The 22,622-nt window shown below is 40.0% G+C and overlaps 1 protein-coding gene across 2 annotated transcripts in view; it reads left to right on the top strand.

Annotated features, from left to right (window-relative positions):
- Positions 1-6: 6 nt before the first annotated feature.
- RABGAP1 (RAB GTPase activating protein 1) overlaps positions 7-22,622 on the top strand; it is a 60,329-nt gene continuing 37,713 nt past the window's right edge. For both annotated transcript variants that reach the window (XM_010721047.3, XM_031556245.1), the window contains exons 1-12: positions 7-103; positions 6,027-6,228; positions 10,847-11,084; positions 11,605-11,809; positions 12,297-12,471; positions 12,784-12,941; positions 13,895-14,005; positions 15,056-15,122; positions 15,443-15,545; positions 16,353-16,522; positions 18,462-18,636; positions 20,417-20,510. In XM_010721047.3, coding sequence (XP_010719349.1) covers positions 6,079-6,228; positions 10,847-11,084; positions 11,605-11,809; positions 12,297-12,471; positions 12,784-12,941; positions 13,895-14,005; positions 15,056-15,122; positions 15,443-15,545; positions 16,353-16,522; positions 18,462-18,636; positions 20,417-20,510 — 1,646 coding nt within the window. In that variant the 5' untranslated portion in view covers positions 7-103; positions 6,027-6,078. The remainder of the gene's footprint in view (positions 104-6,026; positions 6,229-10,846; positions 11,085-11,604; positions 11,810-12,296; positions 12,472-12,783; positions 12,942-13,894; positions 14,006-15,055; positions 15,123-15,442; positions 15,546-16,352; positions 16,523-18,461; positions 18,637-20,416; positions 20,511-22,622) is intronic.

Below are 22,622 nucleotides of genomic sequence, written 5' to 3' on the forward strand. Positions count from 1 at the left end.
GGGCGGGTCCCGATCCGCGGCGCTTCGTCGTCTCCAGAGCTGCTTTCTGCCCCGTGTGCCGCAGCGGCGGCGGTTCGTTCGGGTTTTCCCTTCTTGTTGGCAAGTACGTGCCGGAGCCCGGCGGGTCAGTGCCAAGGGCCGCGTCGGCTTGGGGCGAAACGAAGTGTAAATAAACGGACCGCACGCGGTCGGGTTGAAAATCCGTATTGGTAGCGATGAAGCGAGAGTAGAACCGGTGAAAATAACATCTGTGGGCTTCCTCTGCTCGGGTTGCTTGTGGGAAGGGGGAGAGGGAGACAGGAGAGGAGTTTGGGAGAGAAAGGAGAAATTGCATTTATTGCTGAGACACAAACTGGGGACCAGGTAATGCATGGCTGTGCTGCTACGTGCAGCTGGGGCTGCACTCCCAAACTCCTTCTCCTGCAGGGGTTTGTTAAATGGTGATACGATTGGTGACATTCTTGTCTACTTTGTTTGAAAGAGAATGCCTGACAGCAGTGGGCACATCAGAAACGCTGTGGTTTTACTTTTAAAGGCTGCTACTGAGCGTAGAAAGGTCAAGGACCTGAGCAGACTTCATTCTTTGTACACAGAAAGCATGTTAACAAATTGAGCCTGGCATTTCCTTCTCTTTCCAACTCCAAGGGCGGGCAGCTTCTAGCAGCATGTATCACATGGAACTCGTTTTTTTAACTCTCACAGCATGTTCTTAAAGTGCAATGTGTGTCTGGTGAGTGGAGCACTGTGTTCACATCAGTCGTGATGAGAGGTGCGGAGGGACGCGGAGCGTTATCTCCTGGCTGGGTGCCTCTGCCCCATGCTGTCCTGCATGTGGCTGTGCCTGCTGGCATGGTGTGCATGGGGCACTGCTGGGCTGCTCCCCCACACTGCTCTGGGCCGGGCTGCCTGAGGCAGCAGCTGTGTTTCTTCTCCGCGCTTTGGTTTCTCAGGGCCTGCAGTTTGTTTCTGGGACTGGAGGACCCGTTTTGGTACGAGAGCCTAAAGTTAGAGTTCTCTCATCTGAGTTCAAATTAAGGTTAAAAGCAAAATTACAACTCCGCTAAGGAGTGTTAACAAAGAGTGTTAGCTGAACTCCTGCGTGTTGTCTGATTCCTGGTTTTGCATGAAATGGGCAATGATTCTGGCAGCCCCTGCGATCTGTGCTTCTCTGTGCCCATGGGGCAGTGGGGCTGTATGCTGAGGCAGTGCTACCTCCTGTCTCTTGAGCTTTGTGGGAACCTCTGTGGCTGTCAGAGGCTTCTAAAATGCTCAGAAAATTTAGCATTGTTGCTATTTGTATATAATTTGCTCTCCTTAGTCATCCAAAAATCTTTATTTTCACATGTAGTATTCCAGTGGTTTTATAGCTTCATTCTGAGTGCAAACTGCTTCTCATTGCCTTTGAGAATGTTTTGCACGGGAAGGAGAGGCTGTAGTTGTTTCCTTGAAGGAGTGGTGGGTGAAGATCAAACAGAGGGTTATGCAGGCTGAGCATGTGATACGTGAGAAGAAGACGGCTGCTGGTGATTGATCTTCCTTGCATGTTTTTTTCCCACAGCTGCAATAGAATATTGCTGCAGGTATATGCTCGGAAGAATTCAAACCACAGCTCCTTTTCCATGTCTCTCAGTGTGACACCAGTTTTGTTCTAACAATTTCTTGCTCTGCTCAGACAGAAAATCTGGGCAGCTGAGTGTCAGACAGCGCTGTGCTTTAGCACTTACCAGGCTTTTTTTCAGGACTCGTTGTGCATTTATAAAGCAATAAATGTGCATTATTTGAAAGTGAGGGGGAAAAAATATCACAGATGTCAAAGCCCATAAAGAGCCAGGAATCCTAAAGAGTGGTGCCTCATTTGTCATAAACCAGCTTTGGGTAGTCCTTCATAAAGCTTCTGAACTCCGCTACAAATTCCACCTTTCACCCTGACTGAATCCAGGGAAGGAGAACTTCTGCTTACATTGGGCTGTGGTGGTTGTTGCTGAGTTCTGTTACAGCAGAGAAATAGAACCAGAAATGATGTTACTTTCAGTGATGAATTTATATGGAGTCAGTCCCCTCAGTGTCCCGGCTGTGTGCTACCTCCTGTATTTCATGATTTTCAATGTTGTATGCAGTGCATTTTTATTATTTTTAGGGGTAGAGGATATAGGTTTGTTCTGCATGCCAAGCTTTTTAACTTTGTTGTTTAAGGTAATTTTGTTTTCAGTAATTTAAGTCACATTACTGTATCATTCCTCTGTACCTCGTGCATCTCTCAGCCATGCTGTGCTTTGTGCAATTGCTGTAGGAACTGCTTCAGGAATGTAAAAGCTGAAAGGATTCTGGATGAGAAAAGATGACCTTTTCTTTCTAGTTTTGCACGGTTATGCTTATTCTCACTTCTGCCCTGAAAACTCCAGGTTTTTTTTTTTGTTGTTGTTGTTTGTTTGTTTTTTAATTGAATTCACCTCTAAATTCTACTTCTGGTGCTGATGTGAAGGCAACTGCTGTTCTAAGCAGCTGGAGGAGTTCACAGCTGAAACCTTGTTTTCTTCTGCTTTCCTTCTGGCATGTTGTGCTACTGTAGCCATTCTAAGTACTGCAAACCAGGTGGTCTTTGGAAGTGGAGCGAAGCAGCCCTGGTTGTGTGTGATTTGCTTCCCTTGTTGCAATGTCACAAGGTTTCATTTGGGCCTCGCTCTTTCTCAGCAATACAAAATGGAAGGTTTTATTTTTTATATTCTATTTACTTTAATCTCTTTTAAATTTATTCTGACTGAACTTACAAGGAAAGTTTTGCTTGTGAGTTGCAGGTCAGGCGCCAAATTCTTGGGAAAGGGTAGGAAGGTAAAGGACCTGGTTTAGGGGCATGGTAAGGATGGGTTGGTGGTTGGTGACCTGAGAGGCCTTTTCCAACCTTAATGGTTCTGTGATTCCAGAGGACAAGTGTTTATTAAATCCACTGAACCATTCTTGAACTTTGGTGGGTTTGTCTTGCAGTTACGTGAGATCTTAGCATGGCATATGGTGTCTTTGGTCTTAGATTGACATTTTCTTAAATAGCCAGAGTAAGGAGGCTGCTACAGCTGGGTGGTTGCTTAAGAGATAGACAAGAATACTTTTAAAATATAGTTTGGTTCTTGGATTTGCAATGTGTAACAGCTGCAAGCATAGAGTGAAGGAGAATCCTACTGAGAATTAGAAATTTAAACAAAACTAAAAGCAGTGACCCAAGAGCCAGCAACGTTGTAGTCCTCATTTACAGCTTTTCCCAATGGTCTGTTGTGAGGGGAAAACCAGGAAACTTATTTAATTAGGTAAGCAGAGAAGTTAATAAAAGTTTGCCTCTCGGTATGCGTTGTGCCCCAGCATCTGTCTCCTGTGGAGGTGTGAAGGCACCTTCAGGCACGTGCATCACTGCGGTGTAGTCGTGTGCCAGGGACAAAACGTGTGAAAACGCGTATTTTATTTGCGCTGAAACAAAGTGGTCTCTTGCAAGGGCTGAGGTGTTGGCTTCTTCAGAGAAACCTTAAAACTCGAGGTCAGCCCTTGGCTGGGTCCTTTCTCCCGATTCCCCATGCTGTAAGAACAGACATTTCGGTCCTTGGGACGGCGGTGCTGTGCTGTGCTGTGCTGTGCTGTGCTGTCCCTGCTGCTGCTGTTCCCTCTTTTTGATTTCAGAGGAGCCATGAGCCTGCTGCACGTCATTGCTCTGCTGGGCTTTGATGTTCATCCTTCTGCACCAACGTGTGCTTTAAGGAGCTCAGAGCTCCCTGCAGTGGATTTTTGCCATTGTGAGTTTTCAATTCAGGTAGAGCGATCTGTGAGGCAATCTGCCTGAAGGAGTGATACGAAGCAGTAGGGGAAATAAAGTGCATGGGAAGCAAAGTGAGGGAATATGGAAATTCTCGCTGACTTCAGAAGATACGTTAGTGTTTTTAGTATTTTAAGGCAGTGCTTTTGCAACTGAACCGTTTGGGTGTTAATCCCAACCTCTGTCGCTGGTTCCAGAGGTATTGGGCAATGCGGTGCATCACTAATAAACAAAAGCTTCTTGCAGTGGTCTCCCCTTTCCTGTGCTTTCTTATCTTGTGCAACATCAGTAAGAGTTCTGCTCAGTGTAAGTTTGGTGAAGTTGGGCTAATCAGGACCTTCTGCTGTTGCAATTCTGTGTTGGGAAACTGCTGCAGGGGTTGTGCTGAGCCAGTGGTGCCCCTGCAGTGAGGTGTGCTGTTTGCAGCGCTGCCACAAGAAGGAGCGTACGAAAGCGCAGAGTATTTTCCTGTAATTGAAGTTAATGCTGGTGAAAGGTGTTGGATTGGAAGAATTTGGAAATAGGTGAAATTAATGCTTCAAGACGGGCAGTATAGCAAAATAAATTGCTGAATGGATCCTCGCCTGGGTGATCTTTGCAGCTCGGTGTGACCAAAAGCAGCTCTTCTGCTTGTGCCGCCTTTGTGTGGCAGGTGAGTTCGCACCGTTTGAATGAAAATAATGCAGCTGAGGGGATTTGCAAATGTTTGAAGCTTACTTATATTGTGTTTCAGTATATTTGACTTCAGTTATTTTCAGATTCTCTGTAGATGATGCAGTAAGGAACTTCTTTAGAAATTAGACAGTGCTAACTTTAAAGATGAGAGCTGTGCCCCAGCTTTGAGGTGTCTGCACCTCGTGTCAGATGGTCGCCTGCAGTGGTGAAACTTTTAAAACTGCCTACATTTCTCAGCCAGTGACTGTCACTAGAAGTCAGTGCATCTTTCCAAAAAGGATACGTAAATATCATGAATACTTCTGAACATGAAAGCCAGCGATCACAGGTATATGTTAATGAACAACCCACATCGTTATCATACGCACTGCTTCTGTTGTCCAATGTAAGGTTATTCAGGACTGTGAAGGGACTCAATTGTGGAGTGATCAGGTTAAAAATAACACAGAGGAAAAAAAAAGTGTTGTCATCCTGGCAGATGTTCAAGTCATGTTGGTGGCTGTGGAGGGGGAGAAGGGTATTGATAGAAATAAAAGCAGGCTTTGCTATTTTCAGATGCTTTGTTCTTGGTTCAGAGAGGAATGTGATGAGCTGTGCTGGACGTACCAGCTCACTGCGCTTGGCTGCTCTGCTCCCAGGTTGGGACTGTGCTCCTCCGAGTGGAAGGCAGAGCTTGGGTGGAAAAGGTGCTTGGGTTTGGGCATGCTTGGGATTATGTAAAGACCCAAGCTGTTGTGATAAGGGTGTGACTGGATTTCTGGAAATTTGATCAGCCATTTTTATTGCAACAGTCTGTTTTGAGCCATTGATTCTGAGAATCTGTGCTGTAGAGTTCAAGGTGTGCAGCTGAACTTCACCTTTTGTTCCTTTCTTCAAATATCTCTCTGTGCCAGTTCTAGCTTTTTAAAATCCTCTTTTGGCTCTGATTCTCAGTACTGATCCAGCCCACGCTGTTCTTCCTGCTTCTTGGAATCTTTTATTGTTCCTTACAGTACAGAAGATTCAACGTAGGCTCACAGAGCACTGTATGCCCCACGGTTCTAGAGCATCTTTAGTACCAAGGGTTGGCTCTAGCTCTTTTCTGGGAGCTGGGAATATGGCTGCAGTGTGCTCCAATAGCACAGAAATTGTTGTGTGTTTTTTTTGTGTGAGCACAGAGGAAAGGAGACAGATTATCTGAAGAAAGAAAATGGGCTATATAGTTCTGGCCTTAAGACGAGTCCCTTGTCACCACATGTAGCAGATGCTCCAAGGGCCCATTTTGTGCTATGTGTAGAGCAGTGTGTGATACGATCATGAAATACTGCAAAAAGATGCTTTAACTTCCCATTTGTGAGCTATGGAAGCCAGTGATCTAATAGTAGTGTGCTTCTTAGCAAAATCAAAGCAGGACTATTAGTGTACACTGACAGAAGAGTTGTGACTTGGTTATGCAGTCAGATGTTATGTTTCTTTTTTTTTATTTTTTTAACTAGTCAGCAGGTTTCTGAAGAGAAACATTTGAGCATTTTAGCATGAAGCTTATATAAGTATTTTTATGATTTTTGTTTTTCAGGAGTTTATAAAATATTTAATCTCATTCATGAGTCGAACTTCCTTTTTAAGTCATGGATGACAAGGCTTCTGTTGGAAAAATCAGTGTCTCTTCAGACTCGGTATCCACTCTTAACAGTGAAGATTTTGTCTTGGTTTCCAGGCAAGGGGATGAAACACCATCTACAAATAATGGTAGTGATGATGAAAAAACAGGACTGAAGGTAAGAATTAATAACCTGAGTTTGTTCACTATTCTTCTAATTCAAACTAACCATAGAAGAGCTTAAAGAGGGACTTCTTTATTGTGGAAAACTTGACAGAAAGGAGAACTTATTCAGGAACTGATTTTGCCAGTAGTTTCTACATTACTTTGCTGATGTCAAGGTGATAATTAGGTTTTGTGTAAGAGCTTTATCCATCACTACCTGTGGGTTGTTTTCTTTCCCACTTAACTTAATCCCTTATGAAGTCTTTAGTATGAAACAGAACTTGAAACTGTGATTTCCTTACAGCTTGCAGGTAGAAAGCAACATTAACACATTTGATTTGGACGTATTTTTAAATTCAATTATGTATTAAAGTTTTCCCCAATGTGAAACATTCTCTTTAAGAAATGCAAAAGTAGTTATAACTAACAACTTGGCATGAATCTGAGAATACAGGCTTACGTGGGTAGGCTTCTGTGAATTGGAAGGGCATTGACATCTTCTCACTTTTAAAAGGATATTTCTGGAAAGAGACCTTCATCGCTTCTTTTTCTTTTTTTCAGCTACTTAAAGAAAATCTTTCATCCCAATCTATATTGCACAAATCTTTAAGCAAAGTGACACTAATAAGGCGGTCACTCAGAATTCTGTCTTTTTAATGTGTTAAAGGCTGAACGTTTCCTGTAGTGTTTCAGGTTAGTGTGTTCTTGGTGGGAGATGGAAAGACCTATTCCACTGCTGCAAGAGACTACAGTCAGTCACATCTATGTCTTTAAAATAATGTCTTTAAATACGGTAAGGAGTTGTGTTCATCTGGTGGACTGGGTATTCATTCCTCTTTTCCGTAGCAGCAGTTGGTACAGAGACTTTTTTGAGTATTTCTTGATGCCTTTGCTCATCTTTTACTTCCAATTGCTTTCTTTGTTTTTCTTGCATCGATTTGAGTCCCGCACAGTTCAGGCTGGTATAGTGGCTGTTTTCTTTTTTAAAAGACTTCCAGTTAATTCTGTCTCTTAAGTCTCAAGATCTTTTGTTTAATCTGGCAAAAATGTTCACTTACAATTTATTGCAGTTGCAGGATTTTGTATCTTCACCTCATAGATGGATAATCTGCAAAAAATTTGAAATTTCTTCAATAATCAGCATGATTAAAGACTGCAACCTGACACGAGTCTGTAACCTCGTGGTAGGTGCTGCATATACCAGCAGCTATAAATACTTCAGAATACTGTATGGTTTCCATCCATAGTGGTCCTTTCCTTGAGAATGTCTATGTAGTAATGTAAGTGATTTACCTCACAAAGTCACTGTGCTTCATTTGAGACCCCAGGGGACGTTCATGGTCTACCAGATTTTTCATTCCATGCTGTTATTCCCAAACAAAGTTTGGACATGCAAAATGCCATAGTCTGCAACAACTCTCACTCCACAAGAGAGATATTTGGATTGCTTGTCTAAGGAGTGCCTTACAGTGGCTTTCCTGGTTTGTTAGTATGATAGGATGCATCTTGTTGAGTACACTCAGAGTGTTAAAGGGACATGTGTATGAAGTCATCTTCATAAGGATTACAAGTATTTCAGAGAAGAATATCTGTAATCAATTTCAGACTGACTCCTGAAACTTCCTACTCGACTTTTCTGTACATGTTTACTTCCAAAGTAGTTTATAAAAGACTAGCTCCAGGTGTGCTCAACCACTTGGTGGGGAAAAGAGAGCATTGGCACTGCTGCTTCCCAGTAATCAACAATTGCACAGGAAGGTTGTGCTGTTCCCTGGCTTGGTGCTAAATGTCACAGGGTTTTGCAGGTCTTAAAGATAAGCTTCTTTCTGAATTTGGTGCCAGGACTGAGCACAATCTGTGAACCAAGCTATTCACCTTGAGCCTTTCCATTTCCCAGCATCTGAGTGTACGTACTGCTCCGTTATTGGCTGTAACCAATGTGTGATTGTGTGATTAATGGAAACGTTGTGCCTCAGATAAGCAGTCAGTGCTCAGTTTAAGTTCTGTCAATAGGAAAATTCCTGTGTTAATCTCCTTCCTTCTGCTTAAGGCTAGGAAGACCTTTCAGCTGGCCTTCAGATCAGAAATAGTCTTCCAGTGTTTTTCTACAAGAATATAGAGCCACTACTCCAGAATATAGCTTTGTTCTTATCCTTTTTTTAGTCTTCAAATAGTCTTTCAGTAGACAGTTTTACTGTATTATTGAACTGTTTATCTGTGTGAACAGATAAATGGAGTTCTCAAGGTTGTCAAAGAACTGAATGTTAAAAGTACTGTCGCAGTGATATCTGAGAGTTAAAGAGTGTGTGGAAAGAACATAACTACAAAATGAGACCCGAAGTTAGGCATTTCATAGGAGCAAACAAGGAGGAAGGGTTTTTTAAGGAGGATACAATTGCTTTGATATATGTAACCAGGTTGAATTGCAGATGTCAAAATCCATTTGCTGTGATGAGCCCACCAAGAGAAACAGAGAATAAGTGTAGGTTTGTGTGTGAGCAGAAGTCTTTCTCTGGTGCTCTGTTTCTTTAGAAAAGCAGTTTGAGGATCCTACATTTGCTAAATGCAGTCTGACGATGGTGCTAGAATCCAGGCTTGCGTTTGCAGAATGCAATAGGCTGTCAAATTTGTAGATCGAACCTAAGCCTTGCATTGCAAGTCCTTTGCTAGGTTAGAGATCTATATAATAGTGCTATGAACTGAACTAATGCACAGCAGAGCCTAGGAACACATGAGTGAGGAGAAGGCAGTAACCAACGCTTCTAATAAATGCTTTGTGGCACTGTAAAGAAACTTTTGAAGGTGGCAATGTGCTGTGTAAAAGCGAAGGTCAAATTAGTTTGCAGTGTTGTGAGAAATAGAGAAACCATCAACCAGGCTAAATGGTTTTTGTCTTCCATCTCAAGCAGACCTACATGAATGTACATATTAGAGCCACATTGCTTATTCACTGCTGCCATTAGCTCTGCTCCACTCTTCTGTGCTGCCTCTTATTGGCTTGGGGGCTGCAGCAGAGTTTCAAACAAGTTTACACTTCGTGTTTGCTCTTCCCACAGCGTGGTGAGTTTATGGGGTTGTGCAAGACTGGCTGAGGTGAAGTTGGCCTTTGTTCATATTTTAGATCTTATTTCTTGGGCAGCTGGTTTGTTGCTGTTGATTCTTGGGATTATGAGAACAGAAATCCTTCAGTCCAAAAGTGTATTTGATGTTGCTTTCAGACTTCTTTTGGTGGGTAGCATGGCTTGAGTTCTTGGAAGATTCTACTCTGCAGGCTGTTGTTCTTTGCTGATGCTGTGGACTTCACCTGTATGTTTTTATGCTATACATTAGAATAGTTGAATCTAGACTTTCCTCAATTCTTAATGTACATGGAAGCAGGCATTGGCTTTGCTTTTCTTTACGTGGATCTTATATGTTAAGTTGGATCAGTGCAGTGCTTCAAAGCTGTGTTCTGCTGCTCATACATTTCATTACATTCTATGTAAATCTCCCCTGTCTTTTTCTTCCTTTTTTGCCTGTTTCCTGTTGCGCTGTAAACAGCTTGAGCTTGTGTTTTACTTGTTCCTGCTATTTTTAGGAACTTTTATTTTCAAGGTCATGTTTTATAGAGTAGTATATAGATGTAATTTATTAATATAAACTGTTGTACCAAACACAATAGCTTGGTGTTTGGAGTTGTTTGACTTGTAATCCTGGGCATGAGATAGATGCTGGTTTGTGCCAGAATTTTAAGTTCCGTAGTATATGGTTCCTGTAAAAACAGAAGTTACTTTAGTATTTTAAATACATAGGCTTTAATGGGGCAGGTAGGACGTTTTCATTGATCTGTCATATTTTGTAGCAAAACATATAAATCGTGTACAGTAAAACAACGTGGCATATCTTCTTCCTTCATCCTTTGGAGGAACATCTGCATAAACCTGAATAATAAACTTGATGCTTAAAGGGACTATGTCTTTGACCACATGCTTGTGAAAGATTCTTTTAATTGCTTCTATGATGAGTCATCAAAAAGAATATTAACATTGGGCTGAAAATTTCACACCACTTAGGCTGCTGCATGCTTTCCTGTTGGTTTCAATGAGTACAAGGTCAGGCTGAAGATGAGCGTTAGGAAGTAAACGTGACTTCTTGTCTGCATGATGTCATAATCCTATTCCAGATTCCTCTCTTCCTGTGAAACCTTGCGATCTTACCCATGAGCCACTTAGCATACTTAATTATATTTGGTCCTTCCTGGTACCATTTTGAGAATTAAAATAGACCACTGTAGTGGGTTCTTGTCTAAGTTTCCTCTGCCATAAGCCAACCCTTGTAGCCAGTGACTACAGACTAGTTAAAAGTAATCTCATTTTTTCCGGTACTAGGAAATTCCTACTTTCAGCTCCATTTGTTAGTTTGTTAAAGCAGGGTGGATAGAATCTGATTTGGTGAGCATTTGCATGTTGCAATTTGTGTTTATGGCCGTAACCGTGTTAAATTTATTAACTGCTGTTTCGGTTGGAGGAGCAGCCGGTGGGTGGATGACCCTGTGTCTGGGAGGTGGTGGTTTGTAGTGTGGGTTTTTTTTTTTTGTTTGTTTTTGTTTTTAAATTGAATGGTCTTTTGTGTCCCAACTCTGTGGCTCTTAGATTGTTGGGAATGGAAGCGAACAGCAGCTGCAGAGGGAACTTGAAGACGTGCTGATGGATCCACCTATGGAAGATCAGTCAATTGACCAAGACCATGGTGATGAAGTTAGTAGGACTGATGGTGATGGGGAAGAACCCGTTGTCCTTGAAGCTTCAGCATCTTCTACCATTAACCCAGTGTCGGTGGCAGGACTCCAGAAACCAGAAATGAGTTTGCCAGTGAAACCATCCCAGGGAGGTTAGAAAAAAATGGGGAATACCTGGTGGTATCTTCTGAAATAGCTTTATCTGGGGAAAGACAAGAGAGTTTTAGGTACAGGTGTGTCCAACGGTCCCTGTTTCTCATTAAAATCACCTAACGCGGCTTGGGTGATTCAAGAATTACCATGTACCGAACCATTTTCTCTTCTGAAAACACTTTTTGTACTGGCCTTGTGCAGAAATACTACAATTATTTGCCTGGCTGTATAAAAAAATCATGTATTTAGCTTGTCTGTACATCTTACTACTGCATGGAAAATTGGTGCACTCGTATCACAAAGCTCTCTGAGTGAACTGACCGGTTGTAGAATTTGGATGGCAGTGTTCTCTGCTGTCAGTAACTTGCTTTCAGGCAGGATTTTTCTGAACTGTTTTGGTCTGATCTGTCTTTCTGTAATGTGTTTCTTAGTTACTTTTTACATGCAGTTGGTCAACCTCTGATAATTTACTTATGTATGCCTTGTCTTTCTTATGTTCAACTTTATGTCTTACCTTAGACTGTGGGGATTTGAGCCCTTTTACGCCTGTGACTGATGAGGACAGTGTGGTATTTAGCAAGCTCACCTACTTAGGCTGTGCCTCTGTGAATGCTCCCCGGAGTGAAGTGGAAGCCCTCAGAATGATGTGCATTCTACGAAGCCAGTGCCAGATTTCTCTGGATGTGACTCTGTCAGTGCCTAATGTCTCAGAAGGAACAGTGAGGTATGAAGCTCATTCAGTTGCACTCTGACTTTGTGCATTTGATATTATTATCTTCCAGCAAATGAAATAAGTTACTGTTTTATCTGGGAGAAGTCTTGAGCAACTTAGGATTTCTTTTAGCAGAAAACGTGGATTTTAAAGAAATCTCTGAAAAGTGGGGCTTCAGATTTTTTTACCAATGATATTTTATGCCCAAGGGATCAGTATGAAAAACAGTCATGACCCAGGATGTCACAAAAGCCATGGTGGGAGTGGTTATTGATTAAACAGTTTGGAAATAGCTTGGAAAATATTTGGCTTGTAAGGCAGGATAGGTGCTGGTACACAAGGCTTAGCAGGGATGAGGCCATCCACTCTGTATACTAGTTAGTTTCTGTATGATGTACATTCTCCAGTATTATTAAATTGTTGAGGCTTGCAACTTAATAGCTGGCTGAAATACTTCTTCTAAAACTGCAGGGTTTCTTTTCTGTCTCTCTTTTTACAGACTTTTAGATCCTCAGACAAACACAGAAATAGCAAATTATCCAATCTATAAAATCCTTTTCTGTGTACGAGGGCATGATGGGACCCCTGAATGTGATTGCTTTGCTTTCACTGAAAGCCACTACAATGCAGAACTCTTCAGGATTCATGTCTTCCGATGCGAGATCCAAGAGGCTGTAAGTTGAATCTTTTTGTCAAGTAATCATGTAAACGTAAAAGTTATTTCCAAGATAGAGCAGAATTATATCAGGTACTTTAGAAGTAATACAATTCATTACCTTTCATATCTCAGATGTGAAATGAGAATGCATGTTTAATGTTCTGTCCTTCTAAGAAGTGTAGGAAAAGTTAATTAGACCTACAGCAGCTGCAGGCACTTTTATATAGCCACTTCTTATTGTGTAAGTGAAAATTCAGATTGGTCTTCAGCTGCTAAATTCTGTTCACTTCAATGTTTCTGAACTTTCTTTGTTGCTGTGTAAATGCAGGTGAGCCGAATACTGTACAGCTTTGCCACTGCCTTTCGTCGTTCCGCCAAACAAACCCCACTCTCAGCCATTGCCACTCCACAGACTCCAGACAGTGATATTTTCACCTTCTCTGTGTCACTGGAAATCAAAGAAGATGATGGAAAAGGTTATTTCAGGTATAGGTCCTTCATTCTTGTGCATACAGCATCTGTTTCTCTTATTGGAAAGTGAGGGAATGGGTCTGCTAGAAGTTGTTTTTTTGTGTTGTGCTCAGCCTATACACAGTGCCCCTAGATGTTTAATGCAGCCATTTATAGTCTCCTGTAATTGCTGAAGTGTCTTTATTTCAGTACGGCATGTCTGCCAAATGTTCTGACTTGTTGAGCCAAATATTCTGACTTGGCTCCCAGCCACAGCTTCAGCAGCATTTCTTTTCTTGGATTTGCATCTAGCTCAAGCTTTATTTATTAAATAAATAAATAAATCACATCTAATAATCCAATATTTATTCAGCACCTTCCATTGTAGACAGTCCAAAGGACTGCTCAAGTGCTAGCAGCTGAAAAATGATTAACTCAGAGCCCGAGCATGAAAGATACTGATGGTTCTTGGGCTCAGATGCAGCAGCAGCAATTGCTAGGATGTGTAGCTGCAGCACACGGTGGTTCACTAGGTGATGTTCAGTCCTGCTGGCATGGTACCAATGTTGGTGTAGCCACCATGGTGCAGGTAGTGTAGAACCATCCCAGCAAAGTAGAATCCTATCTACGTTGGGTGTACTGTACAGGTTTTAATTCCAATAGTTGGCTTTAGAGGTTTGACACTAATTCTTGTATGATCTCTGAAGTTCAGACCTATACTTAGTATACTAGAAATTAAAATAACTCTTAGAAAGATTTCTAAAAGAAACGGTTTGCCTCCCTTGTGAAAGAAGAAAGTGATTTGCTGCTTTGTGTAAGTAATAACATGCAATTGCTATCTATTAAGTAATATGAGGAATTGGTATTCAGAAACTTTCTTAAAATGCTGCTGAAATCTCACGAGAATGTCTGATGCTGGTTTTGATACATTCAAAGAATACAGATAAATGATGTTCTGAATATTTTTTTCCCTTTCTGATAAATAACAGTGCAGTTCCCAAAGACAAGGACAGGCAGTGCTTTAAACTCCGCCAAGGAATCGATAAGAAGATAGTGATTTATGTCCAACAGACAACTAATAAGGAGCTTGCTATTGAGAGGTAATTATATAAATTAAAAAAATATATATCTTTATTTGATGTTTTGTGCTCTTTCTTCCGAGGCAGCAGTTTAATAACTGTTTTATGAATACTCTGTTTATGTAACTTAATTCCATGCCTCTAAGTTGAGTGAAACTGTGCAGAAGATCTGACTGGTTTGTTCAGTGTGTGTGTGATGGGGACACAACGTAGGCACAGTGAATTCTTGCACAGATCTGCTTGTTTAGCCAGTGGTCATATCTCCTCTAACCTGTTCAAAAACATTCCTTTCTTCTTGGTTGCATCTGAGAATATTTCTTGTACATATGCTTTGAATCTGCTGTGGTCTGGAATTCTAGAATATGAAGCACCTTTGTAGGGAAGAAGAGAGTTCAGATTTCAAATCTTTCACTTCATGGAAATGAACAGGCAGTTTTTGATAACTGACAGAGTTTAGCGTTTTTTGTAACACAGAGAAAAGATGCAGCTTCTGCCAAACTTTGCAGTCTGACAAAAAGCAGGAGCTTCAGGAAGTGTGGTCAACCAGAGGATGAAGTGCAGCGTATCTCGGTGGGTGGTATTTATGCAAAGTAAAACCATAGGAGACAGTTCCTTGCACTTCATGTGGAATTTCCTGATTCTTGTCAGTATCAAAGGTGAAATTCTATGCAAACATGTCTCAAACCAACCAGCCAAACAAGAAGAAATGAAAAGAGAAGAAAAGAGGCAGTATTGTCCTACCTGCAGAATAGGGAGCCCTTGTTAGGAGATTGTTTGACACGCAGTTGTCTTTGAAAACAGAGATAATTGAACTATTCAGGCCACTGTAGGCAGGATAAAATCATAATGTAAATGTTCTTGTGAAATTGTGCTTGACATTTTTAATATTGGCTTGACATTGTTTTGGTTGATGTGCTTGATACTGTGCTCAAATATCAAGAATTGTTGACATTTCTTACTGCATTCATGGGCTGCTTGTGGTGTGTGATGGAGTATTTACACAATGAATGCTTATGATTTGTTTATAACTAGTAATTTTTGCAGATTAATTTATTTTGCCTGACTTTCCAGATGTTTTGGCCTCCTCCTGAGCCGTGGGAAAGATGTTCGGAGTGGTGACATGCACCTTCTAGATTTGGTAAGGGTCTTTTATTGACAAAATCTAATAACTTATACTGTAATTGCTTACGATCTCAGGGTAGACAGACAAGCTTTAGATGCTTAGGCATGCTTGATGTGGGTTGTTACTGTACATCATACTCTGTTGCCCTGGAAAATTGGGTTGAGTTGTTAATTCTGTTTTTATTTTCAGAGATGATCTCTGTGTTAGGATCATGCAAAATGAACTTCACATGCCCTTTTCTCACCTCTGCTGGAGCTGTTTTATGTAGCTGAAGCTCTTGTAATATAGAAGTTGCTTTAATTTAAATAAAGATTCATAAGCTTCCTTGTTTCCAGGAGTCGATGGGTAAAAGTTCTGATGGGAAATCATACGTGATCACTGGTAGCTGGAATCAAAAATCTCCACACTTCCAATTTGTAAATGAAGAAACACCAAAAGGTATGAACCTAGCCAGATTTTATCCTTAGTCAAGGTAGATAATTTATACAGGGAGCGTTGGATCAGTTCTCCTTTCTTTAAAGTGCATCTTGCACAGACTTTCTTCATAATATGGGATATAATCTCAGAAACAAAACAAGTATAGAAGAAAAGTCTATGTTTAGAAATAATACCTTGTAGGTATAAGTGTGTCTCAGTAAGGAGCTGTACAGCTGTGGGGACAAGGTGCAGCCTCATGGTGCTCTTAGAGTTTAAGAATCCCATTGGGAATTGCACTGAATGGTCTACTGCAGGCTTCCTCTTCACTTAGTTTTGGTGATCAGTTCAAATTTTTCTGCTTCCAAGTTTTTAATACAAAAAGAAAAAGGATTTTGTACTTACGATAATAACAGTGAAATAGTCACAGAATATAATCTGGAAGTAACCCATGCTGCATTGCTCTCTGGAGTTCTGAAACAGATCTGTCTTTACTTCTGTTAAGATGTCAGCTAGCTGATCATCTTTGCAATGTATTGTCACAATTAGCTGCAAAGGTTGGGAAACTCCATGGGAATTGACTGAGCAAAGTCATAAAAGTCAGGTGCTGGGTACAGTCTGCTGCTATGTTTGACTCCTTTTGGAGAATCAGAGTATGTAGTCAATTCTCTGAATTCACACAGCTGAGGGGGTCTTAACGGCTGTTTAGTGAGGTAAGACTTGAGTTTTTTTGTAGGTAACTTCTAAAAATGCATGAACTATTACTTAGCTAGGTGAGAGATCTGCACTGTGGGGTATTTCTCTTATCGTTGCTTTGGGATTTCTCTCTAGATAAAGTACTGTTCATGACTACTGCTGTGGACTTGGTGATAACTGAGGTTCAGGAACCCGTTCGATTCATTCTGGAGACTAAAGTCAGAGTTTGTTCACCTAATGAGAGATTGTTCTGGCCCTTCAGCAAACGTAGCTCTACTGAAAATTTTTTCCTGAAATTAAAACAGGTAACACTTTTTTGTTTTTCTTTTCTTTCACCTGCAGTTAATTAGTGATTCGGCAGGGTTGTTTTTCAAAGGTAATTGTGACATGTTTGACCGTACCCATCGAGAGGTAGGCTTATGGGGTAATGCAGAATAAATAAACATATGCTGAGGGTGAAGAAAATTGTAGTTGCTTTTACCTGTCAGCCATTCAGAATTCCACTGCAGTTGTTTCCCATAGGTTAAAGTAGGGATTTCACTCATGCCCCTGGTTTCTCTAGGAGGAAAAAAATACAAGCAATCACAAACAAATCCCTAGAACTTGTTAAAAACTTTACTGTTTCTTCCAACTTACTTTTTTACCATATCTGCTTAAAAGGAAAGAATTATTTCTGTCTGGAATACTCATAATGACAATACGAGGCAATAACTTGGTCTCAAAATAAGGCTGGGAAGTTGAGGGTCCGTGTTTCTGTAGAGATGATGTACTTGCCATTCTCCTGCTTTAGAAATTACTGCTTTGAATTGAAAGTCCTGGTTAAAGAAGAGGAAAGATAGAGAAGCAAACATCATTGTGGATATATGTGATCTTTCAAGGTTTCATAATTGTGCTTGCAGTTCAAAAAAGCAAGGTTATGTATAATTTTTAAAAGAAGATATGAATGAAGTAGGATGCTTTTCTGTGGTGGTTTTTATTCCTCATTCACTTTTCTTAAAACACTAATGTATAGTAGCAATATTTCTTGGTAGTAATCAAGATGAGGTTTGCTAATGATTCTTTTTTATGTCTCTCCTATCTTTTACTTAAAATATGAATAAACATTTCAGGAACTGTCCTTCTAAATTTCTTTCAAAAATTGGTTGAGATAAGTCTGTTTGCTTAGGATATCTTTGAGGTGGAATATGGAGATGTTGAGCTGTTAAGGCTGCTGAGCTATAAATATTTTACTACCTCTAAGAGGCACCTTCTCGTCTTGGTGGTTTAAAGGAAGTTTATCTTACCGAGCTAATTCTGTATCTTTTGTCTTACTAAATTCAGAGGCATTGTGACTTATCTCAGCTAATTCTTTTCTTTCCAAAGCACTGTCAGACTGTCCAACTTCCAGTGTTTACTAATGGAAGATTATCAGAATTCATAGTGGAAGCAGCAAATATAGAATGTACTGCCTGATAAGCCTGGAAGGGAAACCTGTTTCTATGGAGCCATGATTAGCCTATTAAAAATACAGCTGTGTGGAGTTGGCTTATCTTACTTTGGCAGTGATTCTTTATTCGGAAATGGTGAAAGCAGAGACATTTCTCAGATTACATTTAGTGATTTAGTAATTTTTAGTTTTGATTCATTTCTCCTCATTTTAAGTACTCCAAAGAATAAAATTGAGCACTGGGAGCTTACTGTAAAGTATGATTTGAAATTTTATTTCTTTTCTTCATCCTTCCTTTTCTGTTCTCTATTTCTATTGCTTTATGAAAAAAAAAATCAAAATTCTTGGACTGCATTAAAATTTGGGAAACATTTCACAAGGGAAAAATTTCTTTTTAAAGTAAAGGAAGGTGTGAAAGTATTGGAAATTAAGGAGGAAACAGAACCACCTAATAAACTTTGGAACCCAACAACTTGTGTGCGTGTGTTCTCACGGCAACGCACGCGCAGAGGGCTGACTTGGAAACGTTGCTAAAGTCAGTTGACATGGTGGGAAAGTTAAATTAGAATTTCTCGTTTCTCCAGAAAATTAGAGAAATTAGACTTCTTTTGAAAGGTTTGAGACGTGTGGCATTAGGATAGAAGCATTTGCATGCCTGTGTGATGCACGCAGTGTTCTGCAGGCATTGGAGGACATTCGCTGCAGAATGTGAGTAAAAATGTTTCCTTCTCTGCAGTTGTGTTCCAAAAAGAAGTACAACCTGTACGAAGTAACCTGGAGATCTGTATAGCTTTTTGTGGTGATTTTTTTTTTCACAGATAAAGCAAAAGGACAGAAAGAATAATTCAGACACATTATATGAAGTTGTGTGTCTAGAAAGCGAATCGGAGAGGGAGAGAAGAAAAACCACAGCGAGCCCCTCTCTTCGCCTGCCCCAGTCGGGGTCACAGGGCTCAATGATTCCTTCCCCTCCAGAGGATGATGAAGAAGAAGGTAAGATACAGATTGTGTGCTTTAAATTCTTCAGCAAATGAAAACCAAAAAACCCCCAAACAAACAAAATAAAAAAGCCCCATAGTTGATAAATCTTAGTTATGAAACATGTTGAATTCTTTCCAATCAGAATTTGGCTTACTGCTCATGGTTTTTTGGTCTTTGTTTTATTGTTTCTCTGGTTCTAAATCTTGCTTTAATGCTGTGAGTATTCAGTAACCAGTACCTCTGCATTCCTGGATCAGCCTCTCCCTTGTCTGACACTTCTGTGGTTTGTCTGTGCTTTGCTCAGCCCAGGCCTCACAAAATCTTCAGTGTGATATATTTGGAACAATGTGAAAAGAGGCTGCTAAAAATTTGGGATTATCATGTAGCTTCTGCCCCTCCCTGAGCAGCTGTGAAAAGATTTGAGAGTGCAAATGAGAGGCTGGTATTTGAAAATGTAAGCAAGCAGTGTGTTTTAGTGAAGAGGAAAGTATAGACATCTGCAATACATAAAACTGTACCAGGACTTGTCTGAACCTTAATGCATTTTCAATCTCTCTCTTTAAAAAAAAAAGAAAAAAAAAAGGGCTATCAGCATCTGGCCTTACAGCTCTGAGCTGAATATAGATGACTTGAGTTTCTGCTGCTTCTGCTGACATTTAATGTGACCTTGAATGGATTGTTTCACTTCTGTGCCTTACTGTACCTTTATTTAAAAAGCCAACAAGAAAAAAAACAAATTAGTTTCAGATTTAATTCCTTTGCAAAATGTTATTCGTAAAAAAATTCTCCAAGTCTTTGCTATTTAGGAACATACATACATATATACATAAACAAATATATACATACATATGTATATATGTGTGTGTGGTTTTGTTGTTGTTTTACAGTAGATGTAAACTCCTGCATTGCTGACAATTTCAAGTATCAGTTAAGATGGTATTTTTTTAATTCAATCTATGCTGTTTCATCAATAATGCAAAGACAATGTTGACTGCTGTATCAATGAAGTGTATTTTTGTATGTGATGCATGTTGTGAGCATTTAAAGATATTTGACAGTACAGAAGTTCAGTACTGGTTTAAAAAACAAGTTGTGTGATTATGCTCATCTAAGCACTTCCTGCTCAGCTCTCCCTCAGCTGAAAGTCTGATTCAAAAAGCTTAATTTAAGTCAGGGATAGTATCAGAAAATACTGAGTTTCAAAGTAGAAGCACAAAAAAGTTAAAGTAAAATACTTTGTGGACTTTCATGGATGCTAACAATGTGACAAACCTGTGGTGGTCAGTAGAACCACATGGCTTTTATTGTCTTTTCAGCTTGTAGAGTGTGTTAGCTTTTTAGATAGGGAAAATTGTGCTCTTTGAGAATTTTTATGATTTTCCAAACGTTTGGGATATAATTACTAAGGTCTCTAGTCTTGCCTCAGTGGAAATCCAGCTAGATAGGTTGACCAGAGCCTTGTCCTGTTGTTTCTCACATTATCCAGTGATGCAGCACAGAGCCTCTCTGGCTCTTTGTGTCAGAGCTAGGCCATTTTCAGGGTAGTTTTTTTTTTTTTCTGTTCTGGTAGCCAGAATTTCACATGTTGCAGCTTGTCTTCTGCATCTTATCACATCTCTGTGCAGCTCTGAGAAGAGACTGCTTCTGGCTTTTCTGTGTTAAGCACACAAACAGTGCATCCACAAATGAGGAATTTCTCTTGCCACAAGCTAATGCAGTTAGTAAAGCAGTGTTTGTATGTGCTGTGGTAATGTCTATTGATCTCACAGCATCCCCTCTATTCTGTTGGCAGACAATGATGAACCTCTCCTGAGTGGTTCTGGAGATGTTTCCAAGGAGTGCGCAGAAAAAATTCTGGAGACGTGGGGAGAGTTGCTGTCCAAATGGTGAGTGGCAAAATTGCATTCTGAAGATACAAATTCTGAATGCTGTCAGTCTGTTTGCTCCTTCTGTCTGGATTTTTTCTTATTTCCAGAAGTGAGCTGAAATTATTTTGGGTTTAGTCCTGTTTCATCCCCGTAACACCCTGTATTCTCTGGCTTTGGATTTCTTCAGGGAATGTTTTTAAGTATTTTCAGTTTTGAGTGTGTATTTAAATACAGCATAGAAATTCTTTTATGCTGCTTCCTTAGGTGATTGTCTCTTAAAATGAGTATATATGTAAACTTCACTGGAGTTTTGTTACAGAAAAATCTAAGCTAAGTAATAAAAGAAGAGGTGCATTTTCTTGTCTTTATTTGCATGAAACTTTTCCATTCCTCTTTGTAATTCTGATTTATTTCACAGCCGTTTTTCCCTGCAGCTGTCATATCTTAGTAACTGCAGCTTAAGAATATGGGAGATTTGTACTTGGATAGCAAAGATGCTTTTCCTCCCTTCTCTGAAGGAAGATGGCTCTAAAGCCTGCCAAGAGGGAAGTACATGAGTTCTATTTTTTTTCCTACAAAATGCCAATTTATAAAACGAGCGTTTCTTGACAGTCAAGTTGCTAATGCAACACCTGTTTTCCATTAATGAAGGTTCCTTTAGTCACCCACCTCCAAGTACCCTGAGTGATTTTAAGAAACTGATGTTAAGTATTGAAGAATTCAGGGTGTTTTTTTTTCCTTTTTGCAAAGAGAGATGACAAGCACAACATCATATTGAGCTCAAATATGCCGTGTTTCAGCTCTTGCTTTAGTTGTTGCCTTCTGCTACTCAATATCATTGAAGAGCAGGATGAGGGCTGCACAGCAACCGAGGGCATTGGATGTAAGGAGAAGGACAGCAGATTAGATGGAGTCTCATGCACTTTAGCAGAGGGAAAGCACTGATGTGACCTCTTAGCCAGGTCTCATCAGTCTTTGAATTAAGGTTATCACAGCTTAGAATTATTTCTTCTGTGGTTGCTTGGTGCTCATTTAGGCAGCAGCTTTTACTGCTGGTTTGTTTTTGCACTACTGTGTGGGACTTGGTTCATAGCAATGGGTGCAACAGAAATGGACACTTCTGTAAGAAGGGGGTGGCTGTGTTAAGGTCGTTTTTTCTTCCCTCTCCTGGACTTATAGAAGCTCCATTAACAGCTGAGCTCTGTTCATTTGTTGCTATGAGAAAGTTTCAGCTTGAGTTTTTTGTAATTCTTCTGAGGGCTGAAAGATAATTAAGCTACCTGACTCCAATTGAAAATGTTTTGGCAGCTCTAAGAGGATATGAAGAGCTTCTTTGCTAATGCTGCCAACAACAGCTTTCATGTGTGTTAAAGGGCTTTCCTTCTTAACTAACAATGAGTATTTGGAAATAATGATCCTTGAGCTTTTCACATAAGAGGATTGAAAATCATAAAAATCAGAGTTCAGGTAACTTCATGCTAGCTTTTTAGAATCCTATAATTAGATTTATATAGCAATTAAATGTGTGCTGGTATTTTGTGATTTCTTATTAACGTTTGGCTCATACTTTCTAACTGGTGAGTCAGAATTCTTTCGTCTCAAGATAGTTTTGAAAAATGTGATAATGTATGGCCACAGCCTTAAAGTTCATGGCTGTATTCATTAAAATTACTGTTGTACTTACTCAGGTCTAAAGCCTTGATTTAATAGGCCTTTACTGACTGGTCTTTGATTTTAATATTTGGTATGGTAAGTATTTTATATAAACATGTAAACGTGATACGTAAGTTTATAATTATGGATGTATGTAGATATAAGTGTAATTGTTATATAAATGTTAGCATAATTATTTGGTTTAAAGAAAACAAAATGAAGGAGGTTGTAATGACTGTAGCTCCTGTGTGGTACAAACTGAGCTAAATGTCCAGCGTGGCCCAGATGGCTGCAGGTCGCTGTGATGGAACTGGAGGAGGGCAATAAGGATTCCCAGCTTGTGTAAAATTTTCTGTATGCCAGACTGTTAAGGCAGATTATTAAATACAAGTTTATTAAAAGAATGCAATCAATATGAATTAAGTTTAGCTTTTGCCTTTATTTATCAGTGCTCTTAATCATTTCACTTTTTTTTTT

This window comes from Meleagris gallopavo, chromosome 19 (genome assembly GCF_000146605.3).
Source record: "Meleagris gallopavo isolate NT-WF06-2002-E0010 breed Aviagen turkey brand Nicholas breeding stock chromosome 19, Turkey_5.1, whole genome shotgun sequence".
Classification (NCBI taxonomy): domain Eukaryota; kingdom Metazoa; phylum Chordata; class Aves; order Galliformes; family Phasianidae; genus Meleagris; species Meleagris gallopavo.